Source organism: Watersipora subatra, chromosome 11 (genome assembly GCF_963576615.1).
Source record: "Watersipora subatra chromosome 11, tzWatSuba1.1, whole genome shotgun sequence".
In the NCBI taxonomy this organism is placed as follows: domain Eukaryota; kingdom Metazoa; phylum Bryozoa; class Gymnolaemata; order Cheilostomatida; family Watersiporidae; genus Watersipora; species Watersipora subatra.
The window spans coordinates 4,349,653-4,368,275 of NC_088718.1; the positions used below are offsets into that span (position 1 = coordinate 4,349,653).

Here is an 18,623-nt window from a genome sequence, read left to right on the forward strand (position 1 = left end):
AGCGATAGCATCCTGCGTACAAGTAAACAGTAATACAGCTACATGGCCTTTGCTCCAGTGCTTGTAGCAATTGCTGCTAGTAGGCTATATAATAAAAGTACTATCTCGACAGCTCCAGCAAGCATTTTGAGCAAAGTACTACCAACTGCTGATAGGCTTGACATCTAAAATGAACAGGATGCAAGTCCCTCAATACCCTGGATGTTTTGACCAATCAAAGCCTCTCCTTCTTAACTAGAGTCTTAACTAATTACAGACAGCTCCTGAGCTCGTGGCCACTGGGTGGGCATGCTGTTTACCCTGTCACGCGACCTAGTAGTGATAACCATTTGACAGCAAACAGTCTTGACTCACTGGCACATTTGCGCCTCCATGTTGGTTTATTATAGTGCTAACTGTAATAGTTATAGTAATATAATTTTTTACAAATGTTTTGATGTAAATTTGCAATGGCACCATTGTTAACTTCATGGAACTCTCAAGTAGGACATAAACTGTGTTTCCATAAGGTGGATAATCCACAAGTTTCCATAAGGTGGATAATCCACAAGTTTACATAAGGTGGATAATCCACAAGTTTCTATAAGGTGGATAATCCACAAGTTTCCATCATCCGCAGGGTTGAAACAGCAAAAATCTGCAAGTCAAGCGAGTTTTGTTACTAGCAAATCTTTACCGAATGTTTCATGTTTGCGAAGGATGGAAATGGCACTTGCAAAGGATGCGCACAAAAATACCGAGCAAGCTTTTCCATTTTAAACATCTTCCATACTTCAGTCCTTCCTAAATAGATTCGATGAGACGAGTGCGTCGCTATGACCTCTGGCACAAAAATTCCTTATACGTTTTTAACAAAGCGCCCGTATTAATCTGTAACATGCAAATGTCCATTGAAACACTATCACGCAGTAGCTCAATGTGCGCACAACTCCAAATCAGCATCATGGAAATATAGTTCTAATCGGTATCCACTAGTTAGTTACAAGGGTTTAAGAACCAGTGAAGATGTTCAAAGCGTTCGCCTCCCAGACACAATTGGAGACTCCAAAAGGAGCGTGTATTAGACCACACGCAATTACTGTAAATATGTCATACTTATGATTTTACATGGCATGTCAAGATTTATTTATCATGTAATGTTCTATCACTGACAAACAGTCACTGATATCACAGCCTCTAATGCTAGACTAAATCCTGATGAGATTGAATGTTGTTGCCAGACACTGGCTAGCTAGACAGATTATCTAGATAAGCACAGGCCTGACCGAATGATTCACTCATGAGTATGTAGACGGCCATTTTTGTTGCTTTGTAACAAGATGTTGCATACTGGACCAAAAGCTTTCACTCTCGTAATCGTGAACCCTCCTTTCACCTTTGTAAGTGTTCTGCCAGCTACTGCAAATATGAAACTTGCTTAGCTATTCACTCAGATGTAAATCACTAAGCGTTCATTTTTAACTATCTCTTTATGACAGGAAATCAAAAAATAGGGTCAATATCTCGTCTGCAGTCTTCTGCACCATCTTATAGCTGTTTGGCTCAATTTTCTTATCTCATCATCCATAAAAAGCTTGGAAATCATCCTAAAAGTTCCACCCAATTGACCAGGTTCGGACGAGATATATAAGCCACCTGCTCATCTTGCCAGTTTAATTAAACTTGCAGAATAATGCCATCTCATTACAGTCTCTAGCTATGAATATATCTGGAGAAAATGGGATTTAATCAATGTTTAGTTAGCTCGGCCAAGGCAGCTGGAACCATGTCGTGCACGACCTTGTTTCAAGGTCAAATACCTGTAATTGCACGAACATAATGCCTGCAACCAGTTTGTCATGAGTCTGGGTCAAATGGTCATGCACAATGTCTTCTTACAATGCAAACAGCCAATGGTAGAGTTTTGACATTTTAATGAACTTGGTATATCCTTTGGGCACAACAAACATGAATGTACTAAATGACATTAGAGTGAGTGTACAGCTAATGAACAACACTGATCTCATATAATACAGCAGCATGTGTGATATCGGCTTGCCCAGACTGTAACCAGTACACTCATTGTACGCAGGCAAATGCTGACATAACACGAAAATTATATGCATTTGTGGAATTTATAAAGCTAACAACCAACAGCAAATGCAGTAGATATTATAGAGCTAATATTTGAACAAAAGCTTATTTATAACCTAAGCCCAACACTAATTAATAAAAGTGCAACTTACCAAACATACATATATATAGAATTAAAATATTATTATATAAATAATGCCAAATACCATACCCGCATATCATAAATCACACAGACACATGTGCAAAAGGTGACTGCACCGAAACACGAGTGCAATATTGCAGAGGAGTGCACAGCAGATTCTCTGCATATTTGACTGGAGCCCAGCTTCTACTAAATACATGTATAACTTCATGCGCAAGGTCGGTGAACGCACGCATCAACATAAAACGATATAAAATGGAATTGAAAACTAACCGGGTAGACATCGATAACAAAAATAATATTATTTATATACAATAAAGTTGTACCGACATACATCTAATATATACAACACGCTATATATGCCGTAAGTATCCCTGAATGATTAATAATGCACGAAGTAATAAAAAATATTATGGCAGGTCAGTTAATTATATAAATACACATATTTAGCATGCACCAAAACGCCCAAAGTTTATTTAATCTTCCTTGAGTGACAACCTCAGTTCCTTAAGGTACTCGTTAAATTGTCCTCTCTTGCTCTCCCTTTCAATCTCTGACAAAGACGACAATACCAGCACGTCTAGAAACATGCTCTCCAGTTTCATGGTATAATCGGCCAATCTCGCTTGCACTGGGACATCCTTGTCGGCAATCGCTGGATCCGGATCTGTAAGATGAGACAAACCTCGATGTAAACAGCTAGCCAATGTGTATCACATTCCTCTAAGCGGAGATAGTTTCAAACATTCTTGAAATATCATCATCATATTTGTCATATCAACAAGTCAAAGCCACTTTAATTTAAAGAGATTAGACAGAGAACAGAAAGGAATACAAAAAGAGAAGACATGAATATCTTGGGGAGGTCAAAAAGAAACAGAATTATGAGTAGAGTGTATCGATGGCTGGAACAGCTGCAAATATGTGCCTGAATCCAAGCGGTAATGCAAACGCTGGCAACTAACGGCTACAAAGGAATAAGTGGCAAAAACGGCAAATGACAGTCACACGCAGGTGACAGACTTGGTGGATCGTAAACAAGAGATCTTGTAACCAAGAGCGCCACAGAAAGGAGACATGAAATGACAGGCAGGCGATGGATGTATTATTTGGTTGGACTCGGGTAAACCGCAGGATATCGTGTTGTTTTGATGCAATAAGACATAAAAGATGTCATGGCTATATAACATTTCGATAGTAAGATCCTGTTTGCTAGTTTCTGCTCTCGACAGAGCGCTGGAGAGTACATCGGCACTAATTAGCTGTTTACTACAATTTTTGTGGTGAGAAATAATTTCTCCACCTTTTGCTAACAACAACGTACTACGGAATGACTCAGTGTCTGGCTTTGATAGTTGTTTTTCAGTCAGTGTATCTATCTTCATTCGTTTCAACTTCATTTTTAGCTAGCCCAACATTTTTGGCACCTGTCCAACGAGACAGATTTCAGTGTTGCTGTGGCTCAGAGTGTGTTGTTATCAGCCCATATTGGCACAGATAACCAAGTTTGCAAAGGGAGGGCTAGTTCGGTTAAGGTATGTGTAAGGGACAGGAAATAATGTCCTTTTTTCTTGTAAAACACAAATATGACCTTCACCCCTAACTTTATTGTCCAATATAGAATGTACGCAGGAAATAGTACGTGAACTATTGACATTTAAAATAACGCGAAGAAAACATCGGCACAGATGAGCTCCTTGATGACGCTTGGCGCCCTAAAATACAAGCTTCTGTAGCCACTCCTTTGCTTGGCAAAGAGAAGACATTGACCAGTGTTGTTGAGAGGATACCAATGTCTCAATGGTGACAGCCTAAATACACTGAAAAATGGCCAAAATTAACATAACAAAACTTAAATCTGTTAACTTTGGCGGCTACTAAGACAAAAAATAGTGTGACATACTTTTCTATTCAAACATGGTATAAAGATAAATGGCGTGTCAACTAGCGCTATACAGAAGATGAAGTGAAAACACGGATCATGTAGCCCATCCACTGTAGAACAAACCTACAACATGAAGGGTTCAGTTTCGGTTATAATCATCAAAGGATCGCAACATGATGATTGTGAGTGAATAAGGAGCCCGCCTTTGGATTCGCTACGTGTAACCAAAAAAGGTCTGTGCGACAAGATATCGCTAAATATTATCGCTTAACAGGGTATAGAATAAGCGGTTATTCAGTACTGTGCTCATGCATAAACTTGGAGTTATCCTCTATATGCCACTTTCGGCGTTATGTGAATAAAATAAAAACATTCTAGCGTATATCAGTGTTAAAAGGAAAGCGGTTGGTTATAGTAGCCAACAAAGATCAAATTGTAAAAGTCACAGACAACGGCTTTTAATGATATTTTGACATGCATGCAATTATCTATTATCAATAGACCCAACTCAGCTATTGGGTATGGATGGTTATCCTTCACGATTTAGTGTAATTCTCATACAATTGTGAGGGGCACATGATTTGAATCAGATTTCACCGCAGGCCTATGGAATGTAAATGGTCCGAAATTGGCTGAGAATGTACTTCTGGTCTTTCATACTGGCTGCAGTAGGACTTACTAAGTCATAGCAGCATTGAGGAACTTGGCAAGTATTGCAGGCCTTTGTCCGTCAGACAGTAGAACACTCCCAAACGGTGTGTCAGAGTTAATACAATCTTGCCATACATCTGCACAAATCAGTGAGTCAATAGCGATACCAAAAAAATGACCAACCACAAAACTGCATCACCCTTGAGTAATCTGCACCCATCTACCAATCCCACGCCATTCCATGGTTTGCCAGAGACAGGAAGATGATGTTATCATGACATTTCGTCTGCAGATTGCAGTGGAGCAGTATGACTACCGACTAGCTTAGAGAATATCTCGACCAGTAGCACTTGGAACCATGCCAGGACTGACCATGTTATTCTGAAGGAAACAGAGCTGGACATCCTGCTTGTTGAAACTAGGTCAACAAAGTATAATTATACATCATTTATCTGCGTCAATCTTTATATAATTATTACCACCGTTAGGTGCAGTACAAAACTCTACAGACATTCCCAGAAAACTGAGAGTGAGCTTTGTCGGCGGGCTGACCACAAAATCTCAAGACAGTTTGACTTCAACATCGCTCTTTGGTATTGCCCTAGCTACAGGAATCTGGGTGAAGAGGGGCAGCGGCATACCCTCTAGAAATACTAAGGAAATCAGGCATGTCGTCACATGATAGCCTGCTGCTGTCAGCTACAGCTACGTAGCATTTTATGTAAAGTAACCGCACTCTAACCAAACATTCATCAAACCCGTTTTTCTTTTTGTTTCTATTGACAACCTCGGGCTAATCTGTGGCTTCAGTTGTCAAAGATGGTGAGAGTTTGAGAGCATCAGACCATTGATAAGGGAACAAGGAGAAAGATATACCCGAGCAGCCTCTAGCGGTCTTAAAAATGAACTTACACAAAATTTTAGTAGATTTTATCAGAAAGTATCAGTATGTTTCCATCAATTGCGATTGTTCTTTGTTTGAAGTGGCCTCATTGCCACGGTGTTTCAAGATGGAAATCAACAAAACTTGATCGGGGTTAAACCACTCGAATCAAGGGAAAGTGCGAAAAGTCTATAGTTGCAAAGAGGCTGACAGAATAGAGACCCGTAACACTGCAATTTGAATGCCATAGCCGATATCAACTAGTGACGCAATTATGAGACGTTCTGAGCGTCTTAACCGCGCTAAAGTTTAGTCGATTTCAATCTTAAAACATCTCGGTAGTCAGATCACATCTCGGACATCAAAAACAATCGCAAATGCTAATAAGATACCGATACTTTCTGATTAAATCGACTAATATTCTGCTTAAGTTAATCTTCAGTCATCATAGACACAGTTACAAAGGAAATACAGTGCAATGTAGAACATTTCTAAGAAATGGCTGCAGAGAAGAAAAGAGGTTAACCAGTGCAAACTTTTAGAAGAGAATCCTTCTTAAACACTGACAGCTGCACCTTGAAACCGACCATATTCATTTCCACTGCCACCCAACGCCATATCTGTGGTCAGCCAATCTGAATAAGACAACCACACCATAGCCAGCTGGCAGGACAGTCTAAGATACAAAGTATTGTCCGCTTACCTCCATCACTCTCCACGTCTAGTATCTCTTCAGCTCCATCATCCTGCTCTTCTAGCCCTGATTCGGACTGTCCTTCTACCTTTTCTTCTTCCGCTGCTGTAGAAAGGGAAGAATTCTGCCGTTGTGTGGGAGAACGCAAATCAAGAGCTTCGACAGAAGGAGATGACATTTGTTCTTCCTGGGCGTTATCAGCCTTGACATCCGGAACTGTAGGCGTTGGCTTCAAGCAAATGTTTGGCACATAGTTTTTTTCGTACCTGTAATAAATATTCAACTACACAATCTTACATAATAATTATATAATAAATTTATAAAAAATATTATGTTACAATAGTGTAACCGGAGGGTTGTAGATAGAAAGAAATAAAAAAGAACATTCCAAACATTATGCGTCAGCGATATTGCGAAAGACTGCAACTATATGATATATGGTGAATCCTCAATTATTGCAAAAAGCAACAGCTAAGAACCTAACACCAGAGCAGCAAAAGCAACATTGTAATTTTCATTCCATGTTTAGACAAAGATAAGATTTTTAGAATACCACCAAAAGTTACAAATCATCATAACACATTTCAAAGTTTGTAGTTTTCAAATTTTGGCTATTATTTATTGTATACGGTATCCGTTTTGAACAGATACAAAAACTAAAAAGGGACGTAATTTCTGTAGTGAACTCTTTAAAAAGCAACAATTCAGCTGTCTAAACCAGCCATTTGGAACATCCAATTGTCTAGTTCCAGCTTTGGCAAATAGGATGCAAGGAGGAACGTGAAAGATGCTCTAGTTTTCAGAATAGCATTTCCATTTTAAAATTATTTATAAATCTACTAACTGACATACTAAAATTTAAATGGTAGATGAATAAGATTTATAACTGAGAAATGAGCCATCGATAGAACACAAAGATTCGTCGCTGTCACTTGACAATAAATTAGGTGAATCCGAATACGGATCTGACTGACAATGAGCGCTGCAGCGAGTGACTGGCTATTTACTGTTTACACATAGATCGCTAAGATACTCAGATACCCATACTAGGTGTGAGAAGGAGCAGGATAATGTGAAAGGGTGACTTACAGGTCAGCATCACTGTTGCTGACTACAAGGTCAGGATTTTCTATACTGGGACTTGCCATCACATACTGGTACGCTCTCATAGGGGGCCTGTTGCATCTGCAATGTATATGTAAAAACAGATTGAACTAAAGCTACCGCTACCACGACGTTGCGTCAGCCACCCAAACTACACCGTTGAAAATAAAACAAATTACGCAACCAAGTAGAAAAACTCGGTTGGTTGGCAGCTTCTAGGACAAGTGCTTATTGTTAATTTAATAGCAACAAGCCACTAATCACTCATCTCAAGAGCTTACGCATGTACGACCATTCTTAAGCTGGGTCGGGCGTCAAATGCCATTTTGTGAACAAACATCTCATTGGCAGGGTAGAGCTGAAGGATACAGGCGTCACAATGAGTACTAGACGATACGCTTGACAAATTACTGAGATTTTGGAGTGTGCATTAAGAATGTCACATGAATACGTTTAAAATATTGACATAAATGGTCTCCTGACCTCGGCAGCTCACCCTGCAGACCCTGGACTAGTAAAGGAATGCTGCATATAGAGCATAAGATTGACAGGCAGCACGTATTACATAAACAGTGACACCAGCTGTTAGACACTACAGCGACCTCTCTACAGGCTGTCTTGACACTCCGAGGTGACCTTTAACTGACCGCTGGTCGACTAAACAGGATCACTATGGCTAGTCCGATAAGATTGACAATGTTTACCAGAATGCTTCAATAGTCTAAGCATCAAAACAAAGGTCAAATAATCTCGCTCACCAGCAATCCGTTCCATTGTCTACGGATTTCTATGAATGATGAAAATGATGGCGCTCGAAACAACCCTTTGCAAAAGGAAGCCATACAATAATTTAAACTAAATCTAGCGCAATCTTAGGCAGAATTTTTAAAATGAATGCAGTTTTACATGAATCTAGTGCACAGACAATCCTTACTATAATAAGAGCAGTGTCCATCCGAAGTCACGCTAAGGGTGTTAGTGGAGAAAAAATGGAGAGTGTTAGGAAAAAATATTGTTACACACGAAAATCAAACCAGAATAGTCGGATTCAAAGCCAAGTACACTGTACCACTCGCCCACCTTTTCATATCCATGAATAATTGTGCCCATAATTATTACGCATGATGATTTCTCGCGGCCCATGGACTACCAGCGCACTAACGACTGCTAATCTCGGAGAGAGCGTGACAACATGCTCAGCCACAAAAAATTAAGACGGGAGGGATCGGTCAAGTAAAATGACAAGGAATCAGCTATTCACCGCATGGGAACAATATAATAAAACTGTCCGACGCAGCCTACAGACAGCATGTTTTTTGTTAATTGAAGTAGCGGTAAACTAGCTGCAGGTACTTAGGAGTAGCTAACAAGCGTCTTGAGGCTGAAACAGAAATTATTTGCACCAATCGCGAGCAGTAGTTGAGCGCCTGCAACAATACCTTCTATCATCTAGTGACTTATTCTTTTGTTAAAATCTTTCAACATGACCAGAGAGAAGAAACCTGTGATGCACGCGTTCGTTTGCAACTAGAACTTGACGGATTGAGAGACAATGCAACGCCATTTCCGCTAGACTAGCTGCTGGGAGCTATTTGCTAGAACACGAAATCTAACCGCAGATTATATTTATAGAAGCGCTATAACAATGGCGGAGAACATTGGGTTAAAAGCTCATCAGTGGTTACCAAAATCAACTGCCGATAAGAGATAAAAGACGATTTCAGCCTGTGGTCAACCAAAGTGGAAATGGGCGGTAATATATGCTTTACATTTCTCGACTGTGGGAATCAACAAGCTATATCTAGCGCTCAAAAACAAACCGGTTTAAGGATCAAAGAGATTTCCAGGTTGAATTTTCAAAGCAGAAAATGTTTATTCATAAGATCACCGAGGTAGTTTTTCATCATACTGTTGGTCACGTTATGAAGTATGAGGTAAGAACCAAACAGGAAAAGTGTTCCGATGGTATCGTAGTCAACAAGCTGTTGTCATCGTGGTTTGTAATGGTGAAAATTGCCTGGTGAGCAGCCAAAAAATTCCATGTCCATGATGTAAACACTCCATGAACGACAAACAAAATAAGACGAATTTCAACGCATTTTAGCGGTTTCACTTACGCCTGTTTCACTCTTTGGCGTTGATTCTGCTCTAACTATTGACTGTTTCCCTTCTAGCAATTTTAACCATTACTATATGAGTATTACAGAAAGTGTCATTCTACTTGTCACCTAAGGTCTGTGTATTTTTACTATATGTGCTGCATGGCACTGAAGAGGCTCACTCTGCATGAAAATCTGGCTGACTTCAGATAATAATAAAAGATATATTATGCAAAAAACTACCTTATGTCCAATAAAACTAGAACAAATGTGTTATAAATAGTTGCAATATAATAATTCATAACTCAATTTTAGAACAGTTATACACCAGTAGCAAAAATGTATGTATTTATATATTTATTTAGCGAAATAATAAATTATTTTGCACACGGTTCGAATCTGCTTTAGTCAGCATTGGTGAATCGATTGGCACTGGCCGATGAAATAAAATTAAGATCAAATAGCGCATGAATGGTTTGAACACAACCGTTATGGAATTCAAAACAGAATAATCTTTTTGAAAAAACCGAACCAAAGGGTTTCATAAGGTTTGCTAGTTCGAGTAGAAAATTTTTCCATCAGTCTTTAATGTTAAAATAAGAAACACAACAGAATCTCACTAGAGCCACCTTGTTCTAGGATGGCTGGCATCTGTGGTACACATCGTTGTGGCGTGCATCAACTGCGCAATATATATACCACCAATTTCAACAATTACTACAAAGCTCCCCGCGTAGTACGATGACCCTGGTAATTTCGTTCCCAGGTTAAAACCATTGATTAATTCCAGTGTAATTAAATGTAAGCTTTATTTATAGTCGCCCACAAACCCTTGGAACCCCTGGGCCGACGGTTAATACTGTTATAAGTCTTGGAGGACTGTGTCCTTCAGTGCGCCTTTCCATGTTACGATGCAATAATGAACACCAACTCTTAAACTACCAACTAATGAAATTAACTGTTTCTATGTGACGTTAGACAAATTTACAAAGTTACTTCACTCCGCATGCGCAAGATGTAATGGAATTATCTCCCCTTTCCAGTTTAGATGCTTGTAAATGTTGTTATACATTTGGCTGCGAAGGGGTATTACCTGTTAAGGGGTATTAACCTGTTACGAAAAACTGATTGTTTGGTTTTCAATATGTAATCCTGACTTACTACAGACACAAATAGTGCTACGAGAACAGCACGGTCAATACCCTTTGTATATTGACAAGCATTTCAGCTCAATTATGTAAGAGTATGCCTTAGTTGGATAGAAAGATGACACTAATGCCACAAGCCATATTTCCTGTTATGAGCGAAAATTGAAACCTAAATAGTTTGAATATGATGAACTTTGAAAGACTGCCATTTATTTCCTCTAGACCCGACTGGCCCAAATGGAATGAGGAAAATCAGTCTGGCTATGCATCCTTGAAAAACACTCAGTGACACGTTATCACCCCACTAGTTTATACAATACCCAGTCATACCAGACGACCCAATCAATCAACAACTGCCATCGGAGCAGGGAAGAATGTCTAGTTACTAGCTGGATCATCCCATTTACGAAATTCTAACCGTAACCACAGCCTAGCAGCAATTGAAGGCAAAAAGTGGGCAAAAATGTGTTGAGTATGGGGACTTGAAGAGTTATAATATAACCTTGCTTGTAGAGTACACGCGCAAGGGCAGTGAAGGAATTAGGCATTCACTATGTTTCCATACAGCTATACTGTAGTCACACCAGGGTGCCACAGTGCTGTGGCACAAGCAGATCATGTTTCTATAGGGCGTTATATGAGAGCGATAGTTGCGTGACGTGACGTATATGAAGCAAAAGGAAAGCATGACATGCACGCACAAAAGTGCAACGCCGCTAGTCGTTAAGGCCATTTCCATGGCACAGAGATTTTGCCTCAGGGTTCCCTTGCTAACAGCGACATTGAATAGAACGAGAGCGAAAACGACTGTTTCCATGATGGCATTGCAGCGCCCCCATTCATGGTGGTGCGTCACTACGCTATTGCTGTACCAAAAACTTATTAATTGGATCATTTAGATTAAAGCCAAGTCATTTTCATTTCTCTGGATTTTATGTGAAGCGAGAAAATTATTCACTTCTCCATTATTCACATATAGTCAATTTCTGTCTATTATTCCATATCAACAGCAGGGGTAAAGCTAAGAGTCAACCAGCCACCAGGGCATTTTAAGTGGTGCTACTAAAACCGCACATTTGCATTAAAAACCGCAAAAAGCTGCGTTATCCCATTTTACAGCCTCACTAGTCAAATATTATATATGACCATTTTGCAGTTAACCACAGCTTGTGCAGACGAGGAGCCTAGTTATATTTCTAACCACTGGCAAAGCTAAATAGCGGCAAGGAAGGCGTTACATCAATCAGGCAAAACCTATTTGGAGTCTAGTTCCAGCAAATTTGCTATTTTAACAGTTTGCCTGCCAATTGCCCATCAATTGCAAAAACCTACATTTAATTTGTACATGATCAATCGATTCTTGCACTGGCTGACCCTTAGAGCTGAGTTTGAAATTTGCAGAGTAAATGATGAAACAATACGAAACCACCTCTCTAAGAATTGCCTGAGCGGAGCACTGCCAAGGTCACTCACGATAAAGCCAATCTATAAGCAGCCACTTACATTGTATTATGGCCAGACAAAATTATTCACTATTAACAAAAGTGTTACGGAAAAGCCATTGTGTTTCCATGTTCGAATGGGGTCGAAGTTCCTTCTACCCTAATCACAAAAATGATAAAATCCAAACTCGATTGATGCTATTTAGCTTCACTAAATTTGTGCAAATGCATTCGCTGTGAGAGTTTTGTTTTAAGAGATACATCGCGAACCTTGGAAAGATCAACTCCGAATTATTGAAATGGTAGGGTACGAATTCGTCGGCAGTGGGCAACTCTGAACCCATTAGTTATAGTTGCAAGCAGATATATTAAATAGCAAACTATGGAATTTTCTATCTTTTACGCAAAAGGCTCTAGTATGAAGTCCAAATATCACCTTGAAAACAACTCGGTCAAAAGAAAATGTTGAATGCTAAGGCTAGTAAAAACGCTGTCGGTCTACTTTTAGCTGTAGCAACAATAAACCTTTCTACTCTTCTGTTCCATGAATACAGTTGTAATTGGCAACACTCCATGCATGTCCTTAAAAATAAAAAATCATTCCAAAACTTGTGCCAAACTGCAAATACTACATTTGCTAACCAACATACGTCTGAAAGCTTATGAATAGAAACAGAAAAACAAACAACACTCTATTGCTCCGGAACTTCCAGTATCAAAGCAACCGGAATGACGTGTGGCTTACCTTCTCTTTGGATTTGGAGAGTGACTGGCTGAGCTGACCACAGCATTATAGGAGAACAGCTGCCTTGTGTCGGTACTGCCTCCATCTTGTCCTTCTTCCGGCTGCAACCAAAGTTCAAACCAAAAGTCACTACAAACCCGAGCCATGAACATCATTATGGTTGAGGCACTCAGAAGATGATTCCGTTTAACCAACTTGGTGAGATAAAATTTTAATTTATCGTAGAAATCTTATCTAAAGGGTCTAGCTATCAAACAAGTCGAGTCAAATTTAAAGTTTATGTTATGTTACGTCACGTCACAAAAGTCTAGTGTACCGAATGCGTTACTGTCAAGTCTCTCTTAGACCACCATTAGCTACTACATATGTCTCGAAGATAAAAACATACAGTAGATTACAAAGTAATGTTACATTTTATTGCAGATAACAACTAAATAAGTAGTTGTTACTTTGTGTTAGCGTAGGTACTAACTTACAATGGCTCCACCGTTATATCCTGTTTTATGTGTTTTTCTCATAATATGGTAACAAACTAATTTGTATTTAGTTATTTTATATAGAAAATGGTGTATCAAGAGACAAGTAAATTGACATACGAGCCTAGTCCCAAAATGCATTAAGCTCGTATGTCGACGTATGCTTGAATCTTTTTACAACTGTGTGAGTACAGAGCTAATCTTCTGTCATGTCATGTAGTGTCTTTCACTCATTTCCATCACAATGAAAACTTTCCCTCTGTCTACGCAATAATGTATTCTCCTGTCTGGCTAAATATTGCTCAAGTTGACCTTATAACATAAACTAGAGGAAAACAAGCCACAACCATAAATTCTAGCTATAATGCAATGCCTTGGTGACAGGCCTCGGCTCAATCTTTCAGACAGATCGCGCAGGCTACCATAACAACACACAAAAAACCAGGCAAAAAATGGAATTTCGACAACACTGGCAAAGAAAACAACAATGGACCTTTGACAGTGTGCCGAGACTGACGAAGGGCAAAGTTCGAGAAATTTATGTGCGCAGTCTCTCAGATTGTGACATGTCCACTACCCACATGATTATAGTACACATACATATATGTTCACCGGATGATCAAAGCTGAACACGACTTATTTGCATAAGGGCCTACCTCATAGACGTTCCGATAGCACATGGCTGGAGTGTCGATATAGCCCGACAACCAAATAGACAAGCGCACAACCAAACGGATTGTTTTATGTTAATGGAATCAACATGGGTGTTTTTAATCAAAAGGAAATCATGAGAAATGCGGTTATATTTCTGTTAATATCTGGAAATCAGATTCTAAAATTAATCATCAATTATCAATTGCGACTTCAAACAGCAATCTTTAGCCACCAATACTTCTACACACTTCCGTTTTGACATTTACAGCGAATTGTGCATGGGTTCGTGACCGAAATGATCAGACCAACACAAGTTAAAATTAGGTTAGAAGACATCAACGTCTACAAAAAATTCCAATGAATAATTAAACATAGGGCTCCACCCTGAATAGAAAATGTACAAAATATTTTAAACACGCATAGAAGTTAGGTTGTGTCAAAACTGAAGGAAAAAGATGAATGAGTTGTTTTTATCGACGTGCAAAACCCCTAGGCCCCAGTCAACTACTATACAGCAAAAACTGAAAACCCGAATTCAACTGATTCTGGAATTTGCTTCATTTGTTAAACCAATCATGGAGTGTTGGATAAAAGACTCCCTTAAGAATACACGACAAATGCATTTAAGTTTTTCTCACAGTCTCTTCACTTGTGATAACAACATCAGGATGACAGTGCTTGTGTGATTGAACTGCCCAAAAGCAAATGGACAGCAGGCCCTACTGTGCTTGTGCATAACGCAATGCTAACTAACTAATCATGGCTGGTAAAATTCAACTACAGAGCCAGGATTTTATGAAAAGTGCTGTCTGTCCTAATTGACACAGAATGCTGCACACAGTTGGAGATAATCCTTTACCTAAAGAACTATTTTTCCCAACAGTAAACCAGGATCTTTAGACCTAATTCGTAATCAACTGAAATAAACCTTTGCTAAAAGCAACACTTGGGGCCGGACCAACACAAAGGATTTGTGAACAAACCCAAAGTACGACGAATCCCGTGACGTGAGTTGAACAGACACTGACAATATGTGCGACGGTGGGCGCGACAATGATTCTAGTCAATCAATGCTTAGCAATTACGACTAACACAATAGATGCATTGAGTTAGCACTCAACGGCTCGGAAGGACAGAATAGTCTCATGGGTCACGGAGTCTAGTCCTAAAAGAATTTAGTCACAACGTGTAGCCAATGCCTAAATACTGTTGACAGATTTAACACAGTTTATGCATTGTATTAGCACTATTGCTTATGACCGCTACCATACATGAATCAGCTACGATAAGACAAATCTTTCAAGGAAATGGCAGAAAACCAAAATGTGGGATGAATTTGAATAGAAGTGAGATACAAAACAACAGACGGGTGAACAAGACCAGACAAGTTGATACCCGTATCACTGAAGAGGATAGATAATATTTCATGTGGCTTATGATTTCACAGTAACATATGGCATAGATGGGAGATTGCAGGAACGGCTTAAGAATAAGGTATTGCAATAGACGGTCATTTAGTGTACATTTGTGAACCATCTATCAAATTTCAATGACAGCTTAGAAAGAACGGAAAATAACTGCAGGGCTGATTGATGAGCATGTCTCTCCACAGCAGCCAGTCTATCTGGCCACATCATACTGGTAATTGAGATCACGTTCTAAGGCAATTGGGCATCATCATATGCTGTTTGCTATGATGAGAAATGGTAATGAAATTTGGTAAGACAAACACAGCTAGGTTGACATGAACCGAATGAAGGTTCACGTTTAGATTCATGGGAGAAAAGGATATTTATGATGAATGTTGACATGCTGGAAAGGTGGAGAACTGTAGAATTGATTAATGTTGCGTCTAAATATTTAGGCGAAATAATATATCGACTAAAATATAAAGATTAACAATAACTAGAATTACATTATGCTTCCCGTGGTAGTACACAGTTGATAGCTCCTTCGGCAAGTGTGAACGATACCTCGAAGATTAAGTATCATGTCTGCTTAGCTTATAGCAAGCAGAGGCTGTGCGTGTTTTAAAGAGTATTGTACAAACAAGGCTCTGTGATCTTGACTGGACACGTCAGGGTTCAGTGACAATGTAACCTCCGCAACTGGAGACATGCCCAGCTGCAGGGAGCAATTTAAGGTTGAACACCATTCCTGCCACCACCAGTGACCTTTTTTTGGGAATTTAACTCTGACCTATCGTTTGCAGGTCAGGCATTCTAGACCATGACTGCTTCTTAAGTGCACATCAGCTTGTAACATGAATACTCACAAAATCTACACCATGACGCAGCTAATAACATTTTTCATTTAGCGGCCATGTTTGCCAAGTCACGAAACTGTTGCTTAAACATTCATAGCTGTGGTCATTTTTAGCACAGCTGTTACCTTAAAATAGTCGCCTGGCATAAGCTTGGATCACTAACACCTTTGGCATCTAACTAGCCGGAACTTGAGTCATTTGGTAATGTTTTGCATCTTTGACAAATCTCTGACAGAGAAGCGCCTAATTTAAAGTCAATCATGCTATGTCAAAATAAATTATTGTGGTGTTAACAAATGATTTGAATTTCACCATCTACATTTAAAAATTCTCTAAAACTTACGAATTAAACTAAATGTTTTGATTCAAAACCATTGGTTTTCAGTTTGGCAGCAGTCCAAGTGATTCCCGGGTGCAGTTGTACTGCAAGACATTTAATAACCTGTACTGCTATTATTCCGCTATCTAACACTCCTTTCTGAATAGAATCAGCAGACCGTTTGAACTTATATACTCTCATAGGCCTACATATCAGCTAAACAATGCAGACTGAACTTTTACTGACCCTAGTAAGAATAACAGGCAGACGATCAAACCGAATGATTGGAATGAGCATTTCAATATGGCTTCCACTATGAATTGAGCTTTGTAACACTTTCATGTTGAGTTTGGGAGTTTTATACAGAAACTTTTTTATTTCTGATATTCAACTTTAAAAAAAATCATTTGCCAATGCATTGATCTTATAAATAAAAAACTAATTACTAAAAAAAACCATTACTAACTAAAAAAACCAACATTATTGCCAGCTTCGGCAATGCCGAAGCTGGCATGTTGGTTTATTTTTATGCCGAATCGGCATAAAAATGAAAGTTGATTAGGATACAATCTGTATCATGCGAAACGAAATGGCTCACCTTCCTTTTCCGGGAGTTATTTTTATATTTCTCCAGAATTTCTTTATAAGCCGTACTCAAAGTCTGTACGTCCTCATCTTCCAACTCATCCTCAGAAAGAAGTAGGTAGTTTCGCCAGTTTCGACGATTAAAGCCCCAGTGGCAGATATTATTTTCCTGATTGTAATGACTATGAGTAACAAACCTTTCAGGACTGAAGAGTTTTTCACAGTCGGCGCAAGAGATACATTGAGCACTGTCATGCGTGTACGAATCGGTGTAGAAAAAGCCATGGCCTTCTCCGAAGCATTCGTGATAAACAGGAACGCATGTTGGGCTGAATTGAGGAACTTTGCGTTGATCTGGGTCCACTCTTTCGGAAGGTTTGCTATGTAGCAAAGAAGTGCAAAGGCGCTCTGCGTCTGTTTTGCGGATAAGTCCAGCTTGTGGAACTTCTGCAGAAAGAATTCGTTCTTGTTTCAGCATCTTCAACTGATGGGCTGTACACCGGGAACAATGTATAAGCAATGCATCAAAAGCTGCATCGATAACACTCAACTCAATGTCTTTAAGTACCGAATGCAAAATCGGCGGCACACATAAACGCTCTTCTCCACCTACCAAGAATCCTGCAATTTTGTAATTCTCCAATTCACAAAATATTAATTCACTTGAATCTGTGTCTGGCTGAAGCATTAGCGGCGGTACAACAGGAAACCCAAATAGAGGCCTTTTATAGTTGAATGGCATTGAGATATTGGACGATATTTTGTCCGTCGGTGATAGCAACGTCTTGCTCATCTGATCACCAAGCAGAGTGGGAAACCTATGTCCATTCGTAGGAGGCTTTGTTCCACCATTTCGCCATACACTAGCTGGTCCAGCTAAAGAATTCATCGCCAACTGCTGATGAATCGCAAACAACTCTTCAAGTTTTTGTGTGCTTGTGTCATCCATTCTGAGCTTTCTGGCAGCAAGACGCATTGGATCGACTGAACGCACTGACTAACCGTAGTAAATTGTGACTACTAATGTTCCGCAAGAATACCAGACATGCAATCATTGGTGATCCATAGCCTGGTATCCGATTATCATGAATGGGCAAAAAATCGTCATTGTACTGATCGCAACAAAAGCGAGTGTTTGGCTGCAGTAACCAGTTGAGCGGTTAATGTAACGGTCTACATAACTTTCGTCGCGATCCAATCGGTGTTGTCTACAAGATAGCCAATCATAGCCTAGACTGTCTAGCAGTTTATTAGAGGTGTGAATTTCTAAGACACATTAAGAAGACAACTTTTTATAGTGGCAATCAAAACTCCAGCGCGAACGTCAGAGACCAGTCTTTGATGTGAGGAAACAACTCGAGATTTTGCAATATCGTTTACAGATAGCTGCCATTTGCAAAACATTACTTCTAATGTAACAGAGCATCAGTAGTTACACCATAACCAGTAGTCATCAG

At 39.4% G+C, this 18,623-nt stretch overlaps 1 protein-coding gene across 1 annotated transcript; it reads right to left on the bottom strand.

The window, feature by feature from the left end:
• Positions 1 to 1,893: 1,893 nt before the first annotated feature.
• LOC137407720 (ski oncogene-like) lies at positions 1,894 to 18,198 on the bottom strand. The gene is made up of 5 exons (XM_068094091.1): positions 17,180 to 18,198; positions 12,867 to 12,967; positions 7,418 to 7,513; positions 6,338 to 6,594; positions 1,894 to 2,882 (listed from the first exon to the last, which is right to left on the bottom strand). The coding sequence occupies exons 1-5, from the start codon at positions 18,140 to 18,142 to the stop codon at positions 2,692 to 2,694; spliced, it is 1,608 nt and encodes a 535-aa protein (XP_067950192.1). The 5' UTR covers positions 18,143 to 18,198; the 3' UTR covers positions 1,894 to 2,691.
• Between the last annotated feature and the right edge of the window lie 425 nt (positions 18,199 to 18,623).

What these genes read in the sequence shown, in the direction of transcription:
- LOC137407720 (XM_068094091.1), bottom strand. Translation starts at nt 18,142, where the DNA reads ATGCGTCTTGCTGCCAGAAAGCTCAGAATGGATGACACAAGCACACAA. An exon ending in TCTCCAAATCCAAAGAGAAG is followed by an intron (nt 7,514 to 12,866) that starts GTAAGCCACACG and finishes TATACATTGCAG; the next exon opens with ATGCAACAGGCCCCCTATGA. An exon ending in AGACGTGGAGAGTGATGGAG is followed by an intron (nt 2,883 to 6,337) that starts GTAAGCGGACAA and finishes CTCATCTTACAG; the next exon opens with ATCCGGATCCAGCGATTGCC.